The following is an 18478-nucleotide window of genomic DNA, read 5'->3' on the forward strand; positions in this document are numbered from 1 at the left end:
AGGATGCCACCCGGTCTGACATTCTGATGGGGGAGATGCCACCCTCCTGGTCTGATGGGGGAGGGTGCCCTCACAGCCTGATGGAGGCAATGCCACCCTCCCGATGTGATGGGAGAGCTATCACCCTCCCAGTCTGATGGAGGAGACATTGCTTCCCAGTCTGATGGGGGAGACCTCACCCTCCCAGTCTGGTGAGGGAGATACTGCCCTCCCAGTCTGATCAGGGAGACGCCGCCCTCTCAGTCTGATGGAGACACCGCCCTCCCAATCTGATGGGGGAGACGCCACCCTCCCAGTCTGATCGGGGAGATGCCGCCCTCCCAGTCTGATCGGGGAGACGCCACCCTCCCACGCTGGTGAGGGGATAGAAGCCCCAGCTGTGGCCCCAGTGTACTGGAAAGGCAGCCATGGTCTTATGGAAAACACGTGGCCCTTCCACCACCCCAGTGACCCCTGTATGACAAAGGTGACACCCCCGGAACCCTAATCTGAGGAAAGGATTTGGCTTCCCATCTGGGGCTCAGAGGCAAGTCGTGGTCCACAATTAGACGTGAAGAAATTAGACGTGACTCTCCACTAGTCAATCTGATGAAGGAGACAGAGCCCGCAGTCTAATGGAGGAGACATAGGCCAGACCAAAAGATGACTAGGGGGCCTTTCCGATTAATGGGGATACAGAAATCCTACTTTCAGCCCTAAATGTGGGAGCCCAGTCTGATGGAGGAGTCACAGACTTCACTGTTAGGAGCCCCTCTCGTAGTAGAGATGGGGACCCAGGGGCAGAATGGGGTTGTCAGTCTAAGAAAAAGAAGGAATGAGTCCACACCTAGGCTAATGGAGGAGACGTGATACCCAATGCTCATTATGGTAGTGAACAAGGCTTCCAGTCTGATGGCAGAGACGAGGCCTGGTCCTCAGGGCCCCTCCCCCAGCCTTGAGGCAGACCCAGCCAGCATCACGGGGGTCTGAGACCCGATTTCTTCCTGGCCCCCTCCCTGCAGGTGTCTGCCAGGTGGACAAGCAGAACCGCGCCGGCTACAGCCCCATCATGCTCACCGCCCTGGCCACCCTGAAGACCCAGGATGACATCCAGACCGTCCTACAGCTCTTCCGGCTTGGAGACGTCAATGCCAAAGCCAGCCAGGTATAGCCCTTGGCGCCAGCCACCTGGACAGCCCTTCCCACTTATGACATCCTAACCCTGCCCCGAGCCCAAGGTGAGAACCCCCACTCCACAGGCAGAGAAACTGAGGCACAGAGAAGTACTCATTTCCTCTAGGTTCAACTAGAGGAGGGGGACTTGAACCTGGGGGTCTAGCTCCAGAGCCCCATTCTTTTTTAAAAGAAATTATTTATTTGGCTGTGCCAGATCTTAATTGCCACGTATGGGATCTAGTTCCCTGACCAGGAATCAAACCTGGGCCACCCTACTTCAGGAGCTTGGAGTCTTAACTACTGGATGACCAGGAAGTCCCAGACCCTGCTTGCTTTTTTACTGATTTATTTTTAATTAAAAGAATTGTATTAGTAGTTTGGGTTTTTTTTTTTTAATGGAATATAATTGATTTATAATGTCTTATATCTGGTGTAGAGCAAAGTGATTCAGTTGTATATATACATATATATAGATTATTTTTCATTATAAGTTATTACAAGGTGTTGAATATAGTTCCCTGTGCTATACAGTGGGACCATGCTGTTTATTTTATATACAGCAGTGTATATCTGTTAATCTCAAGCCTCTAATTTCTCTCTCCTTCCCCACCTTTTCCCCTTTGGTAACCATAAGTTTTTTTTTTTTTTTTTACTATGTCTGTGAGTCTGTTTCTGTTTTGTAAATAAGTTTATTTTTATCACTTTTTTAGATTCCACACATATGTGATATCATATGATAGCTGGCCTTGTAGTGTGACCGTCTCTAGGTCTATCCATGTTGTGGTAAATGGCATTATTCCATTATTTCTTATGGCTGAGCAGGATTCCATTGCACCCCATTGTGCCACATCTTCTTGGTCTCTTCATCTGCCGATGCTTTCACATCTTGCCTGTTGTAAAGTGCTGCGGTGAGCACTGGGGTACAAGCATCTTTCTGAATTAGGGTTTTCATCTTTTCTGGGTATATGTCCAGGTGGTTTACTTTTTTAAAAATTGAGGTGAAATGCACGGACGGAGGAGCCTGGTAGGCTGCAGTCCATGGGGCTGCTAAGAGTCGGACACGACTGAGTGACTTCACTTTCACTTTTCACTTTCATGCATTGGAGAAGGAAATGGCAACCCACTCCAGTGTTCTTGCCTGGAGAATCCCAGGGACAGAGGAGCCTGGTGGGCTGCCGTCTATGGGGTCGCACAGAGTCGGACACGGCTGACGCGACTTAGCAGCAACAGCAGCAGCACATATGATGAACCGTTTTAAGATGACCAGTTCAGTTCAGTTCAGTCGCTCAGTCATGCCCAACTCTTTGCGACCCCATGAATCACAGCACGCCAGGCCTCCCTGTCCATCACCAACTCCCAGAGTTCACCCAAACCCATGTCCATCAAGTCGGTGATGCCATCCAGCCATCTCATCCTCTGTCGTCCCCTTCTCCTCCTGCCCCCAATCCCTCCCAGCATCCGGGTTTTTTCCAGTGAGTCAACTCTTCGCATGACCGGTAGCATTTAGCACAGCTGCAATACAGTGCAACCTCTACCTCTGTCTGCCTCCAGAACACCTTTACACCCTGATAGGAGACCCGGCACCCGCAGCTGTCACCTCACTCCCATCTTCCTCCCCCAGCCCCTAGCCCCCTCAGTCTGCTTTCTGTCTCTGTGGATTTGCCTGTTAGGGATATATTATATAAATGGAATCATGTAGTATTGTGTCTAGCTCTTGTCACAGAGCATAATTTCTTTCTTTATTTGGCTTTGTCTGGTCTTAGTTGTGGCATGTGGGATCCACTTCCCTGACCTGGATGGAACCTAGGCTCCCTGCATTGGGAGCTGGGAGTCTTAGGCACTGGACCACCAAGGAAGTCCCTAGACGTTGGTTTTTATTGAGATTTTAACCTCGTAGCTCAGTCAGTAAAGAATCTGCCTGCAATTCAGGGGACCTGGGTTCAATCCCTGAGTGAGGAAGATCCCCTGGAGAAGGAAATGGCAACCCACTCCAGTATGCTTGCCTGGAGAATCCCATGGACAGAGAAGCCTGGCAGGCTACAGTCCATGGGGTTGCAAGAGTCAGACACGACTTAGCCACTAAACTACCACCAACTGATAGACAGAAAAGCATACAGCTCTTAGCTCAACACATTCTACTTATGTTTGTACCTGTCACTTAGGAATCTGATTTAAGTGGGCATACGGATGGATAGCATCACCGACTCAATGGACATGAACTTGGGCAAACTCTGGGAAATAGTAAAGGACAGGGAGGCCTGGCGTGCTGCAGTCTATGGGATTGCAAAGAGTCAGATATGACTTAGCAACTAAACTCCAGCAACAACAAGGGATGGGGAGACACAGAGCATGTGCCCGAGGAGGAGACATTTAAGCTGAGACCTGAAGAATGAGAAGGAACCAGCTGGAAGAAAAAGGATCAGCAAGTACAAAGGCCCAGTGGTAGGTAGGATTATTCGAAATACAGGAGGCCCATGCGTGGAGGTGCAGTTAGCATCAGAGTACTCAGGAACCATGGAAGGTTCTAGAGCAGGGGTGTGACCCTCTGGGGCCTGCATGATCCATAAGCCTGTTCCTTTGCCCTATCCAGGCGGGGCAGACAGCCCTGATGCTGGCGGTCAGCCACGGGCGGGTGGACGTGGTCAAAGCCCTGCTCGCCTGCAAGGCGGACGTCAACGTCCAAGATGACGACGGCTCCACGGCCCTCATGTGTGCCTGCGAGCATGGCCACAAGGAGATCACTGCGCTGCTGCTGGCCGTGCCCAGCTGCGACATTTCCATCACCGACCGTGTGAGTCCCCACCCCGGTGCGCCCGGGGGGAGAGGGGGAGCACAGTGCAGAGGCATCAGCATAGCAACCGATGCTTTGCAGGATGGGAGCACGGCTCTGATGGTGGCCCTGGACGCGGGACACAGTGAAATTGCGTCCATGCTGTATTCCCACATGAACATCAAGTGCTCGGTGAGTCTCAGCCCTAGCTGGGAAGGGGGTGGGGCCTCCGAGGGGGGACGGCATACAGGGACCACGCCAAGGGCTGCAGCTGTTTGTTGAACCTTCATGGAGCCCCCATGAGGAAACAAGATACAAGAACTAAGACTGTGCGGCTATGGTTGGTGATCACAGGATTCAAACCAGATCTGTCTGGTTCCAAATCGTGTTCTTCATGACCATGTGAAGGACTTTGGCATTTACTCGAAGTGTGTCATTGTATTCAAGGCCTTGAGAAGTTTCACTGTAAAGAAGCCTAACTGTGTCTTAATGGGGAATTTCTCTGATTTGACCCTAGAAATCTGGGTTTAAAAAAAAAAATCATGCCCATTAGCAAAATGCTCTTCTAGAAGTCTAACAGGAGGATAACATTGATGTTGGCTGTGTCCTGAGTGCTTGATGGAGGAGAAAGCCCTTCCAGTCTGATGGGGGAGGCGGGGGCAGTCCTCATAGGTCTCCAAAGCAGTGCCCTGCCTGATGGAGGAGACAAGCCCTTCTAGTCTGATGGCGCGCGCGTGTGTGTGCTCAGTTGTGTCCGACTCTTTGCGACCCCACGGACTGTAGCCCACCAGGCTCCTCTGTCCGTGGGATTTCCCAGGCAAGAATACCAGAGTGGGTTACCATTTCCTTCTCCAGGGGATCTTCCCAACCCAGGGAGCAAACCTACGTCTCCTTCATTGGCAGGCGGATTCTTTACCACTGAGCCACCTGGGAAGTGCTTGCTAGTCTAATGAACTATATACCAAATGCCTTCCGAGCGGGATTTCCAGAACCCTCCAGAAGAACCCTATTCAGTTGCATAATGTACTGTTACTGTGACCATTTTTCAGGTGGGGAAGCTGAGACTTAGAAGGTTCCATTCTTGGTCCAAAGCCTCACAGACAGGAAAGGGCAGAGACCTTAGGGTGTGAATCCAGACTTCGGACTGGAACCTGTCTACCCGCTCCTCCTCACCCCCATCTCCCACTTGCCCTGGCCTCCCCGAGGCATGAGTGGGCCAGGTTCCAGGGTGGCGAGGTAGGTGTTCACCACAGCAATTTCCCCAAGTAGTCCAGGAGAGAGAAGGTTGCTGAGACATAAGCCATCCGGCTCCTGCTAGGCTTGCAGGTTCTTTCTGAGGCTCCGAGTCTTCCCAGCGTCACTGCTTCGGGTCTTAGGTGCTCGGGGATCCCCTTGGGATCAGCTCTGGGCCTCCATGCCCACACTGGGAGATGGGGGTGATGGGGCTGGGTGGCGTCCTGCTGTCTGACATGTGGTCCTGCTCCCAGGGGCTCCACAGGGCTGGAGCCCGATCCTCCATCACTGTCCTCTCGGGCCGCTGCCTCCGCATGCTTCTCTGGCTCGCACCCCCTCTGCCGCCTCCACTGTCCTCCCCAAAGTGGCCAGAGGTCACTGTGAGCACCTGAGTCAGGGTTCAGCCCTCCTTTGCTCACAGCCCTCTGTGCCTCCCACCCCGCCTGGAGTGGGGTCACCCTCAAAGCCCACCTCCCCCCACTCTTACGTCCCCCTTCCTCGCTCACTCTGCTCCAGCCACACTGGCCCGATTGCCGCTCCTGCCCCAGGGTCTTTGCACTTGCTGTTTCCTCTGTCCGGAACACCCTGCCCCTTGGGTGCCCCCCAGCATCCTTCAGACGTCACCCTGCCAGACCACCTGCTCTCCACTGTGACTGCCACCTAATCACTCGGCAAGAACCCTCCACTGCATTCATCTGTGAGCTTCTGTGACGCTGTCTCCCCAGCTGTGTCACCTCCTTGAGGCCAAGGGACCACAGCCTGTTGTTCACTCACCACCGGACCAAGGCCAGCCAGCGAAGTCGCCACCTCAGACCCCCAGGGGGAGGCCAAACTAAGGGAATTCTGCCTCTCATTTCAGTTTGCCCCGATGTCAGATGACGAGAGTCCCGCGTCATCCTCTGCAGAGGAGTAGCCGTGAGAAGAGCCGAAGGTGCCACTCCCGGGGACCAGGCAGCCCAGAAAGAACTGTCCCTCGTATCCTCCCTGGCCAGCCCGCACTCGATCCACCAAGGTCCCAGTATCAAAGGCAATTGGGGTTTTCCTCTGCTTCCCAGGGGGAGACCCCAACAGCGTGGAGACTTCAGCTGAAAGTGGGGTTTTTTCCCAGTACCCTGGTTCAAAGCAGCCGCAGCACAGACTGGAGCTAAACTCATATGTAAATCGGCGCCAGTGGCTGGCTCTGAGGCGTGGGTTTGTGAGGAACGCTGAGAACAATCAACTGGCAATTACAGATGGAGGAGGGTAAGAGGGAAAAATATTGTATTTCTGAATCACAGTTGGAGGGGGGAAGGGGGAAAAAATCACTTACTTACTTGTTGCCAAATCTGAAAGTCACTGGAATCGTATATTTTCACTTTAAGCCTAAATGTTGTTACGCACGGATCGCATCATCTAGAATGGCCTGACACCCAGTCCCCCTACATTTAATTGTCTGGTATATAATTGAGTTTTCTCCACTGCCCCCTGCCCAGACGACTTTCTTGGTGGCATTCTCTCGCAGTCTCTTCACAAAGCAGATTCTGTCTTTGTCACCCGGGGTGGGAGGTTTAGTCTTCTCTTCTGCCTTCTGTTTCTTCCCGCTGGGAGCAGCCCAGCCGCCCGCCCCCACCCCATTCAGGTGTGGGGCTCGGGGAGCCAGCAGCCGAGGGGTGCGAGTTGTGCCTTTCTTGTGATTCCCCAGAATCTCCTCCATGCAGGGGGGCCCTGGCAAATATTCATTTTCCTAGAAAATCCTTTAGACCTGGACATGTAGGAAATGAATCGGGTCCCCAGAGGGGTGCCTACATCCCTAGGCTTAGAACCCCAGTGACAAGGCCATCCTTCTCCGCAGACTCCAGAATGTCTCTCCTCTAAGGAAGGAAAACAGGGCATGAGTCTGTTGGCAAGCACAGGACCTGTTCCAAAAATCCCATGTGTGCTCGATTCGAAGTTGGCTGCCCCCGAGGGCTCCCAGTGCAAACTTAAAAAGACAGAGCTTTGCCGAAAACCAAACAAGGGCCAGCTGGTTGTCTTTTTTTTTTTTTAAACAACCTACAGGCTTTCCGGAGCCGCCTGGAACACAGCCTGCTGGAAACGGGGCTCTCCCAACACACGCAGTTTCCTGCATGGTCTATTTTGTCTCAGAATCTCAACATAGTTTTCTTTCCCATTCCTTCCTTTTGTGACCAAAAAAGAAAGAGAAAAGGAAACAGGGAGGGGAGGAGGGAGATAGGTTCTAAGCCTTGAAAAGTGCCTTGTGACCGGGGAGTAAGATCCCTTAGTCTTTAGACGTCCTGCCCTCTCTTGTCCAGTTCTCAGCGTAGCCACCAGGGTGGGCGCTAAAACCCCAGCAAGACAGGTCAAGCCCTCGGCACTACATACGTTCATTCACCAAAGCCAAGTGCTGGCTTCTTTCCTAGAAAAGTAGGTTTTCTGGCCTGATGGAGTCTGCTCACTTTGATTATGATGGAAGGGATAGTACCTAAGACAAGAGAGCTTGGATGGTCAAAGGAGAGAGACACCCCCATTTGTGTGTGTATGTGTGTGTGTAAATGAAAAGGAAAGGAAACCCAAGCTGACTGGGGATGACCACTGTTAGGAGGCCACAGCTTTGGGCAGCTTTGAGAAGCGGTACGAGAGTTGTGTGTCTGTGTGTCCAGCCCTGGAGCTGTGGCTGTGTTTATTTTAAGCTTCTAGAAGCAGCTCATTGATCACCGCGGCCCGCCCCCCCGCCCCCCCACCGTGACTCCATATTTATCCCTGTGTGTTCCCTTCTCCCTGCCCTTACCCCTTGGGCTTGGCATGGTAGGTTACAGGGGGTTCTGTGTCTGACCCTGCTCTCTTCTCACATGTATTCAAGACCTTTAACTTCACTTTCCGACCATGGTACGTCCATAAAGACAGTATTACACTTAAATGAAGTATTCCTTTTTGTAATCATTTTTTAGAAGGTAAAGGAATTTAATAAAGCTACCTTATGAGAAGGCCAAAGTGTATGTGTCTGGTGTTTGTCTTACTGTACTCCTCTTTTTATTTTTAAATCAATTAATTTTTAAAATTTTGGCTGAGCTGGGTCTTCGGTGAGGCACACAGGCTTAGTTGCCTGTGTGATCTTAGCATGTTGGGATCTTAGTTCCCCAACCAGGGATCAAACCCACATCCCTTGCATTGGAAGAGGGATTCTTAACCGCAGGGAAGTCCTTGTATTTCTCGTGAAGCTTTAAAATAGATCTCTTTTTAAAAATGGACTTATTTGAACAACGTTCAACACTACAGAAAGTGGCAAGACTATTAAACGCCCTTATGCTCCGCCCTACACTGACACTATCCAGTACTGTAGTCACTAGCCAGCTGTGGCAATTTCCATTTAAATGCAAATCAGTTGTAATGAATTCATACTCAGTAGCTGCACATAGCTGGTGGCTTCCAGACTGGGCTGCAGAGATACAGAACATAGTCATAGTTTGTTTAGAAAGTTCTAAACAAACCAACTGTGGGCACCTCAGAAAAAAAAAAGTTTCCTGATTTTTTTTCCTTCATGACAAAATAATTTACAGTGATTGTAAAAGGCAGACTTTAAACAATAATGAAAACATCTGGCATAGGGGAGGCTGCCATGGTCCCATTTGGTAGAAACATGCACCATTGTCAACGCTTGGAGCATCTCCTGCCAAACGTTTTCCTAACAGGCTGAGTATTAAAATACTTTGTTTTCCTGTTTTATATTTTTGTATTGAGGCAGCGTTATACCTTTTGTGTACGAGTCGTGTACAAAAGCTGGGGGCTTCCCTGGCAGTCCGGTGGTTAAGACTTTGTGCTCCCAATGTCGGGGACATGGGTTTGATCCATGGTTAGGGAATGAAGACTCCATGTTGCACAGTGCAGCCAAAAAAAAAAAAAAGTGTACAGCTCCATGGTGGTTTGAAAAGTGAACATCCTCGGGTTACCAGCACGAGGACAGGAAGGGGAGTCTCCTCAGCCCCTCCCCTCTCCAGTCCTGGGACTTCTCTCCCTCTCTTCCCCAAGGATAATTGATAATGGATGATTGGTTTCCTGATTCTCACTTCCTCTGTTTTCCCTCTGGACTAGGAGATAATGGGTGGTTTTCAGGGGTTATAGGAAGTCCTAGAAATTTTATGCAATGTTGTATATTCCTAAGTGGAAGGTTCACTGATCTTGTCAGTTTTCGGAAGAGTCTGTGGTTTGTGAGCCAAAAAGAGACCTTTTGGATATATATATATATAAAAAGATAGATAGATAGTGGGAAGCTGCTGTATAGCACAGAGAGCTCACTTCAGTGTGATGACCCCAAGGATTGGGGATGAGGGAGGGGATGTATGTATATACATAGCTGGTTCACTTTGTTGTATAGCAGAAACCAGCACAACATTGGAAAGTGATTATACTCCAATTAAAAAGATAATTGCGAAGAAAAAAAATATTGTTCAGAAACTCCCTGGCAGTCCAGAGGTTAGGATTTGGTGCTTTCACTGCTGTGGTTCAGGTTCGATCCCTGCTTGGCGAACAAAGATCTCACAAGCTGCATGACATGGCCAAAAAACAAATGAAAATACTTTCTCGTAAGCAGTCACCCAGGATCATTTCATCTTTGCTACCTTGTTCAGCTCATGCTGAAGACTTCATTCCCCACTCCCCAAACCCAGTGTCTTGTTTGGCTTTTTAAAAAATACAAGTCGGTTTATTTTTGCGGCAAAATATACATAACAAAACAAACGTTCACCATCTAAACTATTTCTAACTGTGAAGTTCAATGGCATTAAGTACATTCACTTTGTTGTGCAACCCTCCCCACCATCCATCTCATCTTCCCAAAGTGAAACTCTGTCCCCTTTAAATATTAACTTCATCACCCCACCCCCAGCCGTTAGCAACTCCATTCTCCTGTCTCCATGAATTCAAGTACTCTAAGGACCTCTTGTAAGTGGAAATGGGGAGTTTTCGTCTTTATATGACTGGCTTATCCCACCTAGCACAATATACTCAACATTCAGCCATGCTGTAGCATGTGGCAGAATTTTCGTACTTAAAGACTGAATAAAATTCCATTGCTTGCATACACCACATTTTATTTATCCATTTATCCATTGAGGGACACTTGGTTGCTTTCACATTTTAGTTATTGTAAATTGTGCTGGGTGTACAAAGTCCCAGCTTTCAACATGGGGGTGGGGTGGGGTGGTGGTATATACCTAAAAGTACAATGGCTAGATCATGTGGTAGTTCTATTTTTAGTATTTTGAGGAATAGCTATAATTTGTTCCAGAGTGGTTGGCCCAGTTTATATTCCCACCAACCAGTTCCTCCATTTCTTCACCAACAAATTGTTATTTTCTGATTTTTAAAACTTTTAATTAATTTTTATTGAAGTATAGTTGCTTCCAGGTGGCGGTAAAGAATCCGCCTGCTAATGCAGGAGATGTGGGTTTGATCCCTGGGTCGGTAAGATCCCCTGGAGAAGGAAATGGCAAGCCACTCCAGTATTCTTGCCTGGAAAATTCAATGCACAGAGTCTGGCAGGCTATAGCCCATGAGGTCGCAGAGTCAGACACAATTTACTGACTGAGCATGCACGCACATATAATGATTGCTTTACACAGTTGTAAAGCTTTAGCTTCTGCTTTATGATTTATTGTTAATAGGAGCCATCATAATGGCTGTGAGTAGTTCTTGCTTTATTTTTTGGCAGTGAAGTGAGTGGCCTTTCCGACAGAAGCATTTATATATTTCAGGCTCTGCTGGTGCAACCTGGAATGGCTTATCTCTTGAACAGCCTTTCCCAGCTGATAAGAGAGCTATCATTAGCTCATGGCTTAGAAAGGTTAAGAACTTGCCAAGGTCACAGGTGATCTGCAGAGCCAGAAACTGAATCCATGGTCTTATCGCCTTTTTATTCCACTGAGCAATGTGCCTGCCTTTCAACGCAGAGAAGGTCAGCCCCTAACACCAAACAAAGGTCACAAAGCTGATGGTAACAAAGCAAACTCAGCATCAAATGTTCCGCCATCAGGAGGGTGAGCAATGCCATAAGCATTGACTCTGGGGTCCCAGCTCCACGCCCGGAAATGGACATTCCTGCAGGAAACTACTAAGGTGACATCACTTGTGTATCTGCGAGCCACTTTATGAGACAAAGGATAGGGAACTGCTTTTTTTTTTTTTTTAATTAATTCATTTGACTGCCCTGGGTCCCAGCTGTGGCATGTGGGATCCAGTTCCCTGACCAGGGATTGAACCCGGGCCCCCTGCATTGGGAGCTCAGAGTCTTAATCACTGGACCACCAGGGAAATCCCAGAGCTTTTGTTCTTGAACTTCCTCTTCTCCATACTCTTCCCCCAGGAGAGCTGTCATCTGATACTGGCTGCATCCTGACAGCCTGAATTTCTATCCACAGCCCAAATGTCTTTGCAGACTCATACAGCCAAGCAGCTGCTTTCTTGATAGCTCCACACACTCATCCTCCAGGCCCTGGGACCTTCCCCAGACCTTTCATTTCACGCACTCCCTCACCTCCACGTCTGTTCCTCTCCATATTGCTCACAATACCACCACCACCTAATAGGTATTTGGGCCAAACACCCAGGAGCTTTCTTTCTCTTCTTTATTCTGCACATCCAGGCTTGCTGGCAAGTCCTCTCAATTCCAGAAGATCTAGAGCCAGTCCCCTGCCTAGCTCTCCCCTATGTAACACCTTCCAATGCTTCCTGGTGCATCAGAATAAAGACTCGCAAAATCTCTTGTTCACTCCTCTCTGGCCATTCCTTAAAGAAGTTAAATGGCTGGGACTTCCCTGGTGGTCCTGAGGTTAAGACTCTGAGCTTCCAAGGCAGGGGGCCTAAGTTCCATCCCTGGTCAGGGAACTAGATCCCATATGCCACATCTAAGAGTTTGCATGCTGCAACTAAAGATCCTAAGTGCCGCAACGAAGACCTGGTACAGCCAAATAAATAAATATTAAAAGAGACAGAAAGAAATGAAACTTCCACACCTCAGGAGCCTTTGAACTTGTTCTTTCCTCTGCCTTGTGCCTTGCTTCCTTTTCATCAGGTTCCTATTCATATGTCACCTTCTCAGGGAATCCATCCTTGAGCCCCCAACCTAAAGCCATTTCCCTCCCCTGCTCCAACTCTAGTGATTTTGTCCTATGACCCTGTGTTATTGCCCTCATAGCAAATCTTCCTGACTGACTGAAATGATCTCATTCATTTCTTTGCTTATTGTGAGGTCTTGTCACTAGAGCAGTGAATTTCAGTGATTTTTTAAAAAAGATTTTCTGCACTCCCTTAAATTTTTTTGAATTCAGTGGTTTCCTTACCTTAAATTTTTTAAATATAATTTATATCTTTTTATTTATTCTCTTTTGGCTGCGCTGGGTCTCCAACGCTGTAGACAAGCTTTCTCTCTAGTTGTGGTGCACGGGTTTCTCATTGTGGTAGCTTCTCTGTTGCAGAGCATGGGCTCTAGGGTGTTCGGGCTTCATTTGTTACAGAGTGTGGGCTCAGTAGTTGTGGCACATGGGCTTAGTTGCCCAGTGGCATGTGGGATCTCCCTGGACCAGGGATCAAACCTGTGTCCCCAGCACTGCAAGGCAGATTCTCAGCCACTGGACCACCAGGGAGGTCCTCATGATTTTTCACATGTCCCACAGCAAGACACAAATTTCATATGTGACCCAGGGATCCAGGTGTGACAACTGCATCACAAATTACCTCCAAATTTACTGGCTTTAAACAACAACACGGATCTTGCTTACAAACCTGCGGTTTGAGCGGGCTTGCTGGGAACATCTCTTTCTGCTCTTCTTGCTGTCAGCTGGGAAGGCTCAAAGGCTGGGGGCTAGAATCATTTCAGTGCTCACGCCCTTACTTGTCTGGTGGTTGATGCTGGTTTTGGCTGGGCCCTTATCTGGGAGACAGTTCACGTGGCTTGGTCCTCACAACATGGCAAATGGGCTCAGAGAGCCTATCCTGGAACTGAGAGAGAGGGAGAAAGCAAGCTAGCACCAGGCCAAAGACGCATCTTAGTTTCTGACCAAGGCTTGCAAGTCACACAGCATCCCTTCTGCCACATTCTGTTAGTTGCACAAAATCCTGCTGAAGTTCAAGAGAAGAATAGAAGTCTGCTTCTTGACAGGGAGTGGCAAAGCTGGAACTATTTCTGTCGCTAGTTTTTGGAAAATACTACCTGCCACACCCAGTAAACAAATGTTTGGAGTTTCCCCAAAACAATACCTTGCCTTTTGTACACAATGCACTGATTTTTTTCACCATTGTATTTTGTAGAAAATGCTGGTCATGACCTGCTGCATTGATGTCTTCACCTCATTTGAGGGACACGTCACAAAAATGAACAGTTTTTCTTTCCTGTACTGTAACCCTGCACAGCATGGTGTTCAGTAAGAGCTGGATACCTCACCTACTAGCTTTCTATATATGTTTTACTTAGCACCTATATAGTAATCCCTTTTAGTTCACTCAGAATCAACTGATATGGGACCTTAAATGCTGTGTGCTCAGTAGTGTACAACTTTTCAACCCCACGGACTGTAGCCCACCAGGCTCCTCTGTCTATGGGCTTTCCAGGCAAGAGTACTGGAGTGGGTTGCCATTTCTTCTCCAGGGAATCTTCCCAACCCAGGGATCAAACGCGTGTCTCCTGCATTGCAGGAAGAAAATTCTTTACTGACTGAGCCACCAGGGAAGCAATAACACCTGTATAGCACTTACTGAGTACCAGGTACTGACCTTATTTAACCCTCATGCCAACTCTTTTATTTATTGAAGTACAGTTGATTTGGCAATAAGGAGCTCATGACCTGAGCCACAGTCAGCTCCTGGTCTTGTTTTTGCTGACTATATAGAGCTTCTCCATCTTTGGCTGCAAAGAATATAATTAATCTGATTTCGGTGTTGACCATCTGGTGATGTCCATGTGTAGAGTCTTCTTTTGTGTTGTTGGAAGAGGGTGTTTGCTATGACCAGTGTGTTCTCTTGGCAAAACTCTATTAGCCTTTGCCCTGCTTCATTCCGTATTCCAAGGCCAAATTTGCCTGTTATTCCAGGTGTTTCTTGACTTCCTACTTTTGCATTCCAGTCCCCTATAATGAAAAGGACATCCTTTTTGGGTGTTAGTTCTAAAAGGTCTTGTAGGTCTTCATAGAACTGTTCAACTTCAGCTTCTTCAGCATTACTGGTTGGGGCATAGACTTGGATTACTGTGATATTGAATGGTTTGCCTTGGAAACAAACAGAGATCATTCTGTCATTTTTGAGATTGCATCCAACTACTGCATTTAAGACTCTCTTGTTGACCATGATGGCTACTCCATTTCTTCTAAGGGATTCCTGCCTGCAGTAGTAGATATAATGGTCATCTGAGTTAAATTCACCCATTCCAGTCCATTTTAGTTCGCTGATTCCTAGAATGTTGACGTTCACTCTTGCCATCTCCTGTTTGACCACTTCCAATTTGCCTTGATTCATGGACCTAACATTACAGGTTCCTATACAATATTGCTCTTTACAGCATCGGATCTTGCTTCTATCACCAGTCACATCCACAACTAGGTATTGTTTTTGCTTTGGCTCCATCCCTTCATTCTTTCTGGAGTTATTTCTCCACTGATCTCCAGTAGCATATTGGGTACCTACTGACCTGGGGAGTTCCTCCTTCAGTATCCTATCATTTTGCCTTTTCATACTGTTCATGGGGTTCTCAAGGCAAGAACACTGAAGTGGTTTGCCATTCCCTTCTCCAGTGGACCACATTCTGTCAGACCTCTCCACCATGACCCGCCCATCTTGGGTGGCCCCACAGGGCATGGCTTAGTTTCATTGAGTTAGACAAGGCTGTGGTCCTAGTGTGATTAGATTGACTAGTTTTCTGTGATTATGGTTTCAGTGTGTCTGCCCTCTGATGCCCTCTTGCAACACCTACTGTCTTACTTGGGTTGGGGTATCTCTTGGACGTGGGGTATCTCTTCATGGCTGCTCCAGCAGAGCACAGCCGCTGCTCCTTACCTTGGTCAATGAAAGTAGGGAAAACCACTAGACCATTCAGGTATGACCTAAATCAAGTCCCTTATGATTATACAGTGGAAGTGAGAAATAGATTTAAGGGACTAGATCTGATAGATAGAGTGCCTGATGAACTATGGAATGAGGTTCATAACGTTGTACAGGAGACAGGGATCAAGACCATCCCCATGGAAAAGAAAAGTAAAAAAGCAAAATGGCTCTCGGGGGAGGGCTTACAAATAGCTGTGAAAAGAAGAGAAGCAAAAAGCAAAGGAGAAAAGGAAAGATATAAGCATCTGAATGCAGAGTTCCAAAGAATAGCCAGAAGAGATAAGAAAGCCTTCCTCAGCAATCAATGCAAAGAAATAGAGGAGAACAACAGAATGGGAAAGAGTAGAGATCTCTTCAAGAAAATTAGAGATACCAAGGGAACATTTCATGCAAAGATGGGCTCGATAAAGGACAGAAATGGTATGGACCTAACAGAAGCAGAAGATATTAAGAAGAGGTGGCAAGAATACACAGAAGTACTGTACAAAAAAGATTTTCACGACCAAGATAATCACAATGGTATGATCACTCACCTAGAGCCAGACATCCTGGAATGTGAAGTCAAGTGGGCCTTAGAAAGCATCACTACGAACAAAGCTAGTGGAGGTGATGGAATTCCAGTGGAGCTATTTCAAATCCTGAAAGATGATGCTGTGAAAGTGCTGCACTCAATATGCCAGCAAATTTGGAAAACTCAGCAGTGGCCAATGAAAAAGGTCAGTTTTCATTCCAATTGCAAAGAAAGGCAATGCCAAAGAATGCTCAAACTACCTCACAATTGCACTCATCTCACATGCTAGTAAGGTAATGCTCAAAATTCTCCAAGCCAGGCTTCAGCAATACGTGAACCGCGAACTTCTAGATGTTCAAGCTGGTTTTAGAAAAGGCAGAGGAACCAGAGATCAAATTGCCAACATCCGCTGGATCATGGAAAAAGCAAGAGAGTTCCAGAAAAACATCTATTTCTGCTTTATTGACTATGCCAAAGCCTTTGACTGTGTGGATCACAATAAACTGTGGAAAATTCTGAAAGAGATGGGAATACCAGACCACCTGACCTGCCTCTTGAGAAATCTGTATGCAGGTCAGGAAGCAACAGTTAGAACTGGACATAGAACAACAGATTGGTTCCAAATAGGAAAAGGAGTATGTCAAGGCTGTATATTGTCACCCTGCTTATTTAACTTCTATGCAGAGTACATCATGAGAAATGCTGGGCTGGAAGAAACACAAGTTGGAATCAAGATTGCCAGAAGAAATATCAATAACCTCAGATATGCAGATGATACCACCCTTATGGCAGAAAGTGAAGAGGAACTAAAAAGCCTCTTGATGAAAGTGAAAGTGGAGAGTTAAAAAATTGGCTTAAAGCTCAACATTCAGAAAACTAAGATCATGGCATCCGGTCCCATCACTTCATGGGAAATAGATGGGGAAACAGTGGAAACAGCGTCAGACTTTATTTTTTTGGGCTCCAAAATCATTGCAGATGGTGATTGCAGCCATGAAATTAAAAGACACTTACTCCTTGGAAGAAAAGTTATGACCAACCTAGATAGCAAATTGAAAAGCAGAGACATTACTTTGCCAACAAAGGTCCGTCTAGTCAAGGCTATGGTTTTTCCAGTGGTCATGTATGGATGTGAGAGTTGGACTGTGAAGAAAGCTGAGCGCCGAAGAATTGATGCTTTTGAACTGTGGTGTTGGAGAAGACTCTTGAGAGTCCCTTGGACTGCAAGGAGATCCAACCAGTCCATTCTGAAGGCGATCAGCCCTGGGTGTTCTTTGGAAGGAATGATGCTGAAGCTGAAACTCTAGCACTTTGGCCACCTCATGCGAAGAGTTGACTCATTGGAAAAGACTCTGATGCTGGGAGGGATTGGGGGCAGGAGGAGAAGGGGATGACAGAGGATGAGATGGCTGGATGGCATCACGGACTCGATGGACGTGAGTCTGAGTGAACTCCGGGAGGTGGTGATGGACAGGGAGGCCTGGCGTGCTGCGATTCATGGGTTCGCAAAGAGTCGGACACGACTGAGTGACTGAACTCAACTGAATAGTTGATTTACAATGTTGTGCTAATTTCTGCTGTACAGCAAAGTGACAGTTTTACACACACACATATATAATATCTTTTAAAATATTTTTTCTATTAGGATTTATTCCACGAGATTGGATGTAATTCTTTGGCTATATTGTTGGACTTTGTTGTTTATCCATTCTAAATGTAATAGTTTGCATCTGAGTCAGTGAGTGCTTAGATTTTAGTCGTGTCTGACTTTGTGACCCTTTAGACTGTAGCCACGAGGCTCCTCTGTCCATGGGATTTTCCAGGCAAGAAGACGAGTGGGTTGCTATTTCCTTCTCAAGGGGATCTTCCCCACCCAAGAGTCTCATCCACATCTGCTGGGTCTCCTGTATTGCAGGTGGATTCTTTATCTGTGAAGCATCACGAAAGCCCTGCTACCCCCCAAACTCCCAGCCCATCTCTTTCCCTTCCTCCTCCCCCTTGGCAATCACAAGTCCATTTTCTATGTCTGTGAGTCCATTTCTGTTTTGTAGATAGGATCGTTTACTCTCAAGCCAACTCTTAAAGGAGATTCTATGATGACCTTCATTTTGCTGAAGAGGAATGTGAAGAGCAGAGGGATGAAGCAGTTTGCCTGGGGGAACACAGCTTGTTGCTGTTGTTTAGTCGCTAAGTCCGCGTCTTTGCCACCCTTTGAAATGTAGTCCCCTCAGGATCCTCTGTCCATGGGATTTCCCAGTCAAGAATACCGCAGTAGTCTGCCATTTCCTCCTCCACAGGATCTTCCTGACCCAGGGGTGGTATCTGGGTCTCTTGCCTTAGCAGGCGGATTCTTTACCACTGAGTCACCACGGAAGCCCAGTAAAACAGCCAGTAAGTGGCAAATCTGGGGTTGAAACCCAATAAATCTGGTTGCAGGCTCCATTTTGCTATGCAGCCTCTTATAGACTTTACCTATTTATGTTTATTGTGAGTATCCCATGCACACACCACAGAACGTCGGTTCCACGTGAGGCAGTTATCAGCTTAGTCCCTAGAACCCCAACCTGGAAGCAGCAGGCACTGAATTTGGTAAGAAAGAAAGTTTGAAGCTCTTGCAGCCGCTCTCCAGCCAGCACAGGCGGATCAGGCAGGACTGCAGAGGCACGCCCTCCCTGCGCGGACTGGCCTTCGCCAATGACTGACGGAGGAGCTGGCGCAGGCGCACTTGTCCGACTCGAAGCAGC

At 47.7% G+C, this 18478-nt stretch overlaps 1 protein-coding gene across 4 annotated transcripts in view; it reads left to right on the top strand.

The window, feature by feature from the left end:
• The window catches only part of KANK2 (KN motif and ankyrin repeat domains 2), a 28299-nt gene extending 18929 nt beyond the window's left edge, over positions 1–9370 (top strand). For 2 of the 4 annotated variants that reach the window (XM_040240662.1, XM_040240661.1), the window contains exons 10-13: positions 1002–1144; positions 3746–3946; positions 4028–4117; positions 6018–9370. In XM_040240662.1, the coding sequence (XP_040096596.1) occupies positions 1002–1144; positions 3746–3946; positions 4028–4117; positions 6018–6071 (488 nt within the window). In that variant the 3' untranslated portion in view covers positions 6072–9370. The remainder of the gene's footprint in view (positions 1–1001; positions 1145–3745; positions 3947–4027; positions 4118–6017) is intronic. The other 2 variants (XR_005721109.1, XM_040240663.1) reach the window with 2 other exon arrangements.
• Positions 9371–18478: the final 9108 nt, after the last annotated feature.

The sequence above is a fragment of the Oryx dammah genome, unplaced genomic scaffold, assembly GCF_014754425.2.
Source record: "Oryx dammah isolate SB20612 unplaced genomic scaffold, SCBI_Odam_1.1 HiC_scaffold_5, whole genome shotgun sequence".
NCBI lineage: Eukaryota > Metazoa > Chordata > Mammalia > Artiodactyla > Bovidae > Oryx > Oryx dammah.